At 38.9% G+C, this 10423-nt stretch overlaps 1 protein-coding gene across 2 annotated transcripts; it reads right to left on the reverse strand.

Moving 5' to 3' along the window:
- Positions 1-3530: 3530 nt before the first annotated feature.
- Positions 3531-8546, reverse strand: LOC120779710. Of its 2 annotated transcripts, XM_040112076.1 has the most exons (3): positions 7807-8546; positions 6641-7742; positions 3531-6584 (listed from the first exon to the last, which is right to left on the reverse strand). In XM_040112076.1, exon 3 carries the CDS (start codon positions 5527-5529, stop codon positions 3958-3960), a length of 1572 nt encoding a protein of 523 aa, XP_039968010.1. In that variant the 5' UTR covers positions 5530-6584; positions 6641-7742; positions 7807-8546; the 3' UTR covers positions 3531-3957. The 2 variants fall into 2 exon arrangements, with proteins under 2 accessions (XP_039968010.1, XP_039968009.1); XM_040112075.1 differs by having other exon boundaries at positions 6641-8546.
- Between the last annotated feature and the right edge of the window lie 1877 nt (positions 8547-10423).

Below are 10423 nucleotides of genomic sequence, written 5' to 3' on the forward strand. Positions count from 1 at the left end.
GAGGCTAATCCCACGGTAGTTGGCGCAGATTGTGGGGTCTCCTTTTTTATGGATTGGGCATAGCACACTTAAATTCCAATCGTTGGGCATGCTTTCGTCCGACCATATTTTACAAAGAAGCTGATGCAGTAATCCTTATCAGTTCTTCGCCGCCGTGTTTGAATAGCTCGGCCGGCAATCCGTCGGCCCTTTGCCGCTTTGTTGTTCTTCAGGCGGGCAATTGCTATTCGAACTTCTTCATGGTCGTGGGTAATGGAACGTCTGCTCCATCGTCATCATTGGGGAATCGGGTTCTCCTTCTCCTGGTGTTGTGCGTTCACTGCTATTCAGCAGGCTGGAGAAGTGTTCCCTCCATAATTTAAGTATGCTCTGGGCATCAGTGACTAGATCACCTTTGGGGGTTCTACAGGAATACGCTCCGGTCTTGAAACCTTCTGTAAGCCGCCGCATTTTTTCGTAGAATTTTCGAGCATTACCCCTGTCGGCCAGCTTATCAAGCTCCTCGTACTCACGCATTTCAGCCTCTTTCTTCTTCTGTCTACAAATGCGTCTCGCTTCCCTCTTCAACTCTCGGTATCTATCCCATCCCGCACGTGTAGTGGTCGATCGTAACGTTGCGAGGTAGGCAGCCTGTTTTCTCTCCGCTGCGACACGGCACTCCTCATCGTACCAGCTGTTCTTTTGCACTTTCCGAAAACCAATGGTTTCGGTTGCAGCTGTACGTAAGGAGTTTGAAATGCCGTCCCACAGTTCCCTTATACCGAGTTGTTGACGAGTGCTCTCAGAGAGCAGAAGTGCAAGCCAAGTAGAAAATCGTTCGGCTGTCTGTTGTAATTGCAGCTTCTCGACGTCGAACCTGCCTTGTGTTTGGTGGCGCGCGTTTTCTGCTGCACAGAGGCGGGTGCGGATCTTAGCTGCAACAAGATAGTGGTTCGACTCGATGTTAGGACCTCGGAGCGCACGCACATCTAAGACACTGGAGACGTGTCTTCCGTCTATCACAACAGCCAGGTAGCTTGATGAATCTTCTTATGCTGGAATCTAGTACTACAGATAACCATATTTCGGGCCCCGGCGAAGTCAATCAGCCTCAACCCATTTAGGGATGTTTCGTCGTGGAGGCTGAATTTACCGACCGTAGTGCCAAATATACCTTCTTTGCCCACCCTGGCGCGTTAAAGTCGCCAAGCACGATTTTGACATCGTGGCGGGGGCAGCTCTCATAGTGCGCGCTCCAAGCGCGCTCATAGAAGGCATCTTTGGTCACATCGTCCTTCTCTTCCGTCGGGGCGTGGGCGCAAATCAGCGATATGTTGAAGAACCTCGCTTTGATGCGGATTGTGGCTAGACGTTCATTCACCGCAGTGAATGATAGTACTCGGCGACGGAGTCTCTCTCCCACCACGAATCCTACACCAAACTTGCGCTCCTTTATATGGCCACTGTAGTAAATGTCACAAGGACCTACTCGTCTTCTGTCCTTGTCCCGTCCATCGCATTTCTTGGACGGCGGTGATGTCAGCCTTGTCTTTACGAGGACATCAACCAGCTGGGCAGCGGCACCTTCCCAATTAAGGGACCGGACATTCCAGGTGCATGCCCTCAATTCGTAGTCCTTATTTCGTTTGCCATGGTCGTCATCAAAAGGGGGGTCTCTCATCCGAGGCTGGTTGTAGCTCATCACTGGGGGTGTTTTTTTACGTGGCGGGTCCCAAACCCAGCGCACAACCCTTGTAGGGAATGTTTCGCCTTCTCACTTTAGCTCGCCTTCGAACGGATGTTCTTAGACTACCCAGAGGATACTTGGTCAAAGACCGGAAGTAGTGAGCTGCTTGAGCCATGTGTAAAAGAATCGTTTCTGGCCACTCCCAAGTGAATGGCGATCAGAGAACTTTCCTCACTTGCGTGAACTTCTACACATGACTCCATCCTCCCAGAAACAGAACGTTCAGAAATGCAATATTGCAACACTGCAATAATCAAGCGTTCAAAAAAGCAACACTTCTATCAACTGTCATACATAATTTCTATCAAAAAATTGTTTACTGCATTTAACTACGATGTCTGACGAAAAGTAAGTGCAAAACTGTTTTATTTTAATTTTTGTATTGGAATTTAGTTAAATTATGTTAATAATAATTGTATAAATTATTATTTTTAAATTTTTAGTGAAAATCTCAGTAATGCGGAGACGCAGTTATTGCTGAAAGTACGGTTGAATATGTCCTCGGGAAACGACTTTATTGTTTTAATAAACGATTTGTTTTTAGGTATTTTTCTTTTTAAAGACAAACATTTGTACCTACAAATTTTTCTTTTTGACTTCAATACCCTTCTTTTTCTTAAATTTAAAGAAAATCTATCATTTCTTTGCTCACAAATTTCGTCTAGTGTTAGATTCAGCAAAATTTCCATTTTAGTACTATACGCGTTCAAAAATGCAAACAAATGTATCTGCAAATTGTCAAAAATTGTATAAGAAGTATCAAACGTCAAACTTGCAGTGTTGCTACTGTTGCTTATGCTGCAAGTCATGATGCATTTACGAACATAGCCGAACTGTTGAAATAAAGAATGCTATTGTATTAAAGACTATACCCGCGAACGTTTTTGCAAACGCGGTCCCCGGGTGGGCGACGGTTCCTTAGAGGGGGGGTTTTTAGTGACCTGCAAGTGGCACATACCGCTGCTGTGACGACAGCACCGACGATGCGGAAGGCATTTTCCACCCCCTCGCCCGCAAAAAAAAAAAAAACGAACGCACGCTTTTCAATTTTTACCGGAATTTTTTAAACTCGAACTTAGCACAGGCAATTAGCTCGTAGTTGCGCATCTCAGTGAGTCCGACGTGTTTAATTTTAATCTTAAAAACGCTTAAGATTTTTTCATTCCCAATATTGAAAAATAGTGAAGAAAAAATTATTGCTGAGTTTTTTGAACTGTTTTTGATAAAAAATTTAAATAAAGAAACATGATATACAGGCAGGTTCTGCAATTTACTTCCGAGTGAAATTTTGTGGAAAATACCTTCTGTACCTAATTTGACAAAATTTTTACAAATTTTGCTCGGAAGTGAATTGCCAGAACCTGCCTGATAAACATTTTTTTCGAGGGTACATTAATGCTTTTTGAATTTAATTGCTTGAAAAATGCTACTTTTGTCAATAATGCTGACACATCGCGTCCAGGATTTGTTGACAATTTAATAAAATTAAGTTTGTACTATTCTCATTCAATTTTATTAGTTTTAATCGAGTCTCGAAAATATATAATTTTAGTACATATTTAGTTTAGGGCTGCACGGTACACGATATTTTTGGTTTTCTGTTCCGCGGCGTAAATAAACAATGAGGAAGGTTTTCCAACACGGGAACACGCCACATAGAGCTGGCCATGTGAAAAGCAAGACATTTCTAAATTTATGCCGCATACTTCCAGCGACTGCCCTTGTGACTTGTTTATTGTCATCGCAAAATGCAAGTTTCACTGGGAACTGCAAACGTCTGAATTGGAATGGCAAAATCTGTTTAAGTTAATGGAATTCGGGGAAGTAAGCACTCCTCTCCCTTGAACAGGCCTTTCAAAATGATTGCCACTATTAAATTGTCCATTAGCTTGGTCACAATCAGTCGAGTACCATTGCACAGTTTGGGAGCATGAAGATTCCGTAGCATAATAATTACAGACCCAATTTTGAGACGCAAATTATGAGGCGGCATTCCGGGCGGCATCAAGGAGTTTAAGAACTCCACTGGGTAATTTACTACCTCGTCTTCATTTTCAACGCGATCGATTGATTTATATGACCGCAGATCTCCCGGAATTTGATTTTGAATCGTCCAATTCAAGTCGTTGACTTCCATATTTTTTGATGCTAAAATTGCGCGCGTGCTTAACCAATCGTAGTTACCATAATTTTGAGCAATATTTGGATATACACTGATTAGTTCATATTTATTAGATGTGAATTGGAAAATCGTAGTTGGAATCGATATTAATCCACTGCAAGGATCTATCGGAACTTGTCCATTTCCGATTCGGAAATGCAGTTCTATCGTTTTGCAGCAAAACTCGCATATTCATGGTCAATGAAATGGTTTTAACAAACCTCCACAAATGCGATGACTTCAGACATGCGTTTAGCTCATCCGCCGCTGTTGATTTTGGAATCACGAGAAGTGTTTGTCTTAAGTCGCCCGACAGCAATATCATCACTCCTCCAAAGCAACGATTATTGTTGCGCAAATCTCTCAGTGTTCGGTCGAGTGCTTCTAATGATCGTTTGTGGGCCATTGTGCATTCATCCCATATGATTAACTTACATTTTTTTAAAACTTGTGCCATTGCTGATTGCTTTGAAATATTGCAAACAGGACTTTCGTGTATTTGCAAGTTTAATGGAAGCTTTAATGCTGAATGTGCCATTCTTCCATCTTCTAACAGTGTTGCAGCAATCCCGGTAGATGCAAGTGCTAATGCAATACCACCTTGACCACGTATTGCTGCTAGTATTAAAGACGTTCCTAACGTTTTGCCAGTCCCGCCGTGCGCATCGAGGAAAAATATGCCACCGTTTCCACTATCTACATCATTTATTAGCTGATTGTACGCACTGCTTTGCTGTTCATTCAACAGTGGAACATTTGTTTGTACTTGTTGTTGCAAGTGAGTTATAGCGTAAGCACGCTCGCGTTCCAATTCGCGACTCACTAAATCCCTTGTTTGACGACTTGGTGCCGGCATATGAACTTCAATCAATAGTTTTCCACTCATAAGCAAACATAAATCTTCAATAAGGACTAATGCCTCATTGTAGATGTCAGCGTTCATTTGTAAGTCGACATTTCTCGTCGCTAATCGCAGGCGATGCAAAATATCTTCTGCCATGTCTTCTTTGTACGTATCCCATAATAGACGCGGGTTTGAAGGCTGACATATCGAAATTATAATAGCGAAAAGTGTACGAACTGCAGTGGCTGGTGAAGAAGCTATTGCATCCGCTAGCGTTTGATTCCAGTGACTGTCGCGTTCAAGCAATTGCAATTGTTGACATGCTTCTCGAAATGTTGCACAAATGGTACCATCTACAGTCCTCAATGATTCAAATGAAGTTGAACCGCGTACATTAATCAAAAGCAAACGTAGGTAAAAGCAATCATCGTTCTTTGGATGGATTGTGTAAATTCTTCCCAATGCATCAGTTGAAAAAACACCTGGATAACCATCTACCGGATGGCCCTTCTTCCTGTGCAACCATTTCTTCGACGATGCATTCCATGTATAATACCGAGGCATCTCCGAGTAAAGCAATGTTCTCTCGAACGGATCACTGGCGCAAGTTGCAAAGAAACTTGTTAAAGTGGTTGCTGGTGGTATTTCCGTTCGCTGTACTATGTTCTCTGCGTTGAAATAAACTCGCTGGCCAATCTCCAAATGAGCTGCCAGATGCACAACAGTAGGATGGCATTCATGAATTGCAAATGAAAAAATTCTCCAGATTGCTTCATTGCAGTTCACATATCTGCCCATTTGAAATTTGCTAATTCATCTCGTTCAACACCAATAATCGCCATATCGCTTCCTTTGGTGACATATTTGCAAACATACTTAATTGATTTTATTGAACTGCAATACTCAACATTTATATGTGTTTTGAATGCCTTAGACAAAATTGGCGAATATGGAACGATCCATGTGTTATCAACCACGAAATTCTTTCCTTTCAATTGAGTGATGAATGTTCTGCCATTGTCAGCGGGTGAGCGACGCCGATAGAGAGGGTATCCGTCGTTTCCAGTTTGAGTTTCCGAAATAAAAGCACGGGAATAGCGTTTTTTGCATTTACTGTCCGACATACCAACCGAAGATGGATCGTGTTCTCACACATGGCCCATGAACCATATTGGCCATCACCACTTCGTGCAGCTCTGGATCTATTTCAACATCAGGAATTTCGGTGGAAATGATGTCATCAATTTGGTCAGGTGTAATTTTCTCCACCATCCAAAGAAGAATGTGTGCGTGGGGCAAACCTCTCTTCTGCCACTCCACTTAGTACATCCAGCATCTAACAGTGCCATATACAAGTTGTTTCGTAATAAAGTCCATCAAACATCTGAGTTTTTGTTTAAACACGCGTGCTGTAACGTCGTGGCGATCGCTTGGTGATTGACCGGGATGCAATAGATTCGTAATGTCTGGCCATTTTGGATTTCAAGTAAATGTAACAAACAAATCCGGCCGTCCCTAATTGCGCACGTAAGTCATCGCATCCTGGGAGTACTCATGCATGTGTCTAGGACTGCCAATGTATGTCGATGGCAAAATATAGAGTCGACCAATATCTGTAATATCCGCATCACCATTCATTGCATCTCTTAAGTGAATATACTCTTCAGATCGCAACTTCGACTGATTGTATCGCATGTAATTAAGTCGTTCTGTCTTAACTTTAACGTACATGTCAACTGCATAATGTTGAAATAACCGTCCATATCTCAGTAAGTGGTTGTCATAGTTTTGGCGAATCTTCATTCGATATGCGTAAAACTTCATTGAACTGACTTTTTTATTTGTCTCGACACCTAAAAGCTTAAATTACCCATATGAAGTAGCAAACAAAAATTTTTTTTTTACTAACCATTCACCGGATCATATATCCTAAGTGATATCCGTCTTCTCCACGGCAGAACATGAGCGGATATTGCATTGCGTAAGACGGATGTGTCTCACTTATCCGTTTTAGTGCGTTTTGATTTCTACGTTTGAAAACAATGTCACGCGACTGCAAATTTTCTCCAACAACAACAACTGATATTTCGCTAACTGTAGGTGCATTATTGTCTTTCATGTGTCCCTGTTGGTCTTTTGTCCGCTTGTATGATTACACTATGATCATCTGTTCCAACGAAACCGTAAACAGTTTAATGAGGCCATTGTGTTCGTGTAACATTTGCTGCAATTGTTCGATTATTTCTCTTTTCGTTGTATTGAAGATAGCACAACGCCGATTTACTTCATCATGTGAATCTCCCAGAAAGTAAATTTGGAGATATTTGTATTCTTGATCTGGATGCGACAACAGCGATCCAGCGAGATGAAAAATTTGCCCATGAACCTGTATAATTGGAGGAAAGCTTTGTAGTTTCTGTCGAATATTGTTTGGCAAAAATGCCTTAAACGTTGGATTTTAGTTTTGTTCATTTACAATTTCACCGCCAAACGACGTCATTTGAAAACAATCGTTGTACATTTTAGTGTGCTTTAAGAAATGGCTCGAGTGAGGAGATTCACCGTAAAGCACCTGGAACAATGGCTGTGGTGGTGGAAGCAATTCTGGCAACTTAACCTTTCCGCCGGCGCAACATAACCCTGGCGGTTCATTTTTAAATTTGACTGCATTGCAATATTGACAAACTACTGACATCTGACCGATTTGAACAGATGCGCTATATTGAATGTTTGGATCATATCGAAAACATGCCAATAATCGCATGTTGTGATCTTACTTCATCACTTTGGCGAGCACGAACTTCCCTTCTTCTCAATCGTTTTTGCTGATTGTATGTTTGGGTGACATCTTCTAACTGGTGCGTGCTATTCTCCAGCAGTCTTTTTCGTGGTGATACCCTCTCAATAACACTTTCCCTTTGACGTGCTCTGCTATTTCGTGTTCTCCCTGCGGCCTAGGAACTCCGAGAAGTGTTACCATACGTACTGATTCTTGGCATCGTAAGAAATATCTAATTGGAAATGATCATTCATTTGCATAAAGTTCATATAAGGGTTTACGGACCAATAACTTACCTTTGAAAACTCCAAAAATGAATGAATTAAACTAAGGAAGCAGATCAATTGAATGACAAATTGCAATGTACATAAATCGGTATTCGCCAACACGCTAAATCACTTTCACTAAATAACTCACTTTTTAAAACAAAATATATCAATATATCAGTAAATCAAGGCGCATTTTTATTGCCCTCTAAATTTTGCTTGTTCGATTGCAAAGCAAAATTAACGTTTAAGTTAATTTGTGTTTGTTTCATAAAACTGCCATTTCCATAAACCAAAAATAGCACGTAACACAACCAAAATTACGATATAACCGCTACTGTCACCGATAAATAAACAAAAATAGCAAGAAGCAACCAAAATGTCGTGGTAGGTGGAAAATGAGATAAATATATGGTGGATTAACAACCAAAATAATTAAAGATTGTATGGGAGGTACCACGCCCCCTTTTTCGATAACGCCAAGTTTTATGGGTGAGAATGGTGTTGTTTCCTATAGCTCTATACCAATTTTCATGTTCCTACCTTAAACACTTTTGAAGATATTCGACTTGAAAAATTTAATTTGTATGGGAGGTGCCACGCCCCCTTAATATTTTGTTCTGATTTTAAGACATGACCTGCGCGTGGTAATAACAAACAAATCCCCCAAAGGAAGTATTTCATTTGGTTCAGCCGTTTTCGAGTTTTAGCGTTACAACTATACACCATTTCATTTTTATATATATAGATTATATTTATAATATGAGTTTGAGTGCACAATAACCAAAAAATATAACTACCTTATATCCAAAACTCAAATTTTGTTTCAATATGAGTGCATGATAACCAAAAAATAGAACCACTTTATATCCAATATTCAAACAAAATTTAAGTTTTCGTTATAAAATTTATACATTTTGGTTTTTATATCTGTCAGCGATTTCAATTTATTTTTTATGATACATTGGTTTGTATTTTAGGTGACGATATATATATTATTATATTTTAATATTTTGGATATAAAGTGGTTATATTTTACGGTTATCATGCAGTCATATTGAAACAAAATTTGAGTTTTCGTACTGTACTGTAACCTTACACTTTATTACGTAACATTATTATATAATATTACTTATACATATGTATATATAATATTGTTATATAATATTGGCTATGTTCGTAAATGCATCATGACTTGCAGCATAAGCAACAGTAGCAACACTGCAAGTTTGACGTTTGATACTTCTTATAAAATTTTTGACAATTTGCAGATACATTTGTTTGCATTTTTGAACGCGTATAGTACTAAAATGGAAATTTTGCTGAATCTAACACTAGACGAAATTTGTGAGCAAAGAAATGATAGATTTTCTTTAAATTTAAGAAAAAGAGGGGTATTGAAGTCAAAAAGAAAAATTTGTAGGTACAAATGTTTGTCTTTAAAAAGAAAAATACCTAAAAACGAATCATTTATTAAAACAATAAAGTCGTTTCCCGAGGACATATTCAACCGTACTCTCAGCAATAACTGCGTCTCCGCATTACTGAGATTTTCACTAAAAATTTAAAAATAATAATTTATACAATTATTATTAACATAATTTAACTAAATTCCAATACAAAATTAAAATAAAACAGTTTTGCACTTACTTTCCGTCCAGACATCGTAGTTAAAATGCAGTAAACAATTTTTTGATAGAAATTATGTATGACAGTTGATAGAAGTGTTGCTTTTTTGAACGCTTGATTATTGCAGTGTTGCAATATTGCATTTCTGAACGTTCTGTTTGTTATGCAATCGTCATGATGCGCGTCATGATGCATTTACGAACATAGCCAATGTTATATAATATTACTAATGCATCTACATATATATTACTTATTTGCTCAATAAATTTAAAAAAGAAGATATCCATATGCGTGAATAGAGGAATTTCAGCGAATTGCCTTGTCATCACATGGCAGCGCTCCATTTCCTCGTAATTTTTGGTAAACAAATGAGGTTCAAACGAGTGTAAAATGTAATTTTTAAAATAAAGATTTTTTTAATAAAAAAACCTGCTAAAAGTGTAAAATGTGGATTTATTTAAAAGATTATAGTGTAATTTAATTAATTTAAAAAGAAAAATGTGAATAAAGTGGGTTTAACGTGGTGAAATAGGTGAATTTTTGAACTTTAAGGTCGAATATCTCGTAAACTTAGCGTTTGCGGTACCTATAACCCCATATATTTTTTAATCAGGAGGACTCCTCTTTCCAACGGTACCTTCAACTCGCGGCGCCAAAGAAATCGGAATTGTGCCTAAATCGCAGCCACATTATATGTATGTTTATTTATTCATACTTAGAAGGAAGTAAAATGTGCAAAGACCGTAAGTTGCATATTTATTGTAATAGACAAATATTTATATACAATAGATCAAGGCCTTTGGAAGAACACTTCCTTCACCCTATTTCTACAAAAAAAAAAAAATTCTTTAAAACTATTGAAATTAACAAAACAAACACAACCGACTTTGCATTGTGAGGTTTGCTTTCAGGAATTTAACCTTTGGAGATCACCTCATCATACGAAAAAAAACTCACAAATAACAAAAACCTCGCAGTAGCGAGGGCGGTGATTTTTGTGAGGGCATAAGAATAGGGC

The sequence above is a fragment of the Bactrocera tryoni genome, unplaced genomic scaffold (genome assembly GCF_016617805.1).
Source record: "Bactrocera tryoni isolate S06 unplaced genomic scaffold, CSIRO_BtryS06_freeze2 scaffold_11, whole genome shotgun sequence".
NCBI lineage: Eukaryota > Metazoa > Arthropoda > Insecta > Diptera > Tephritidae > Bactrocera > Bactrocera tryoni.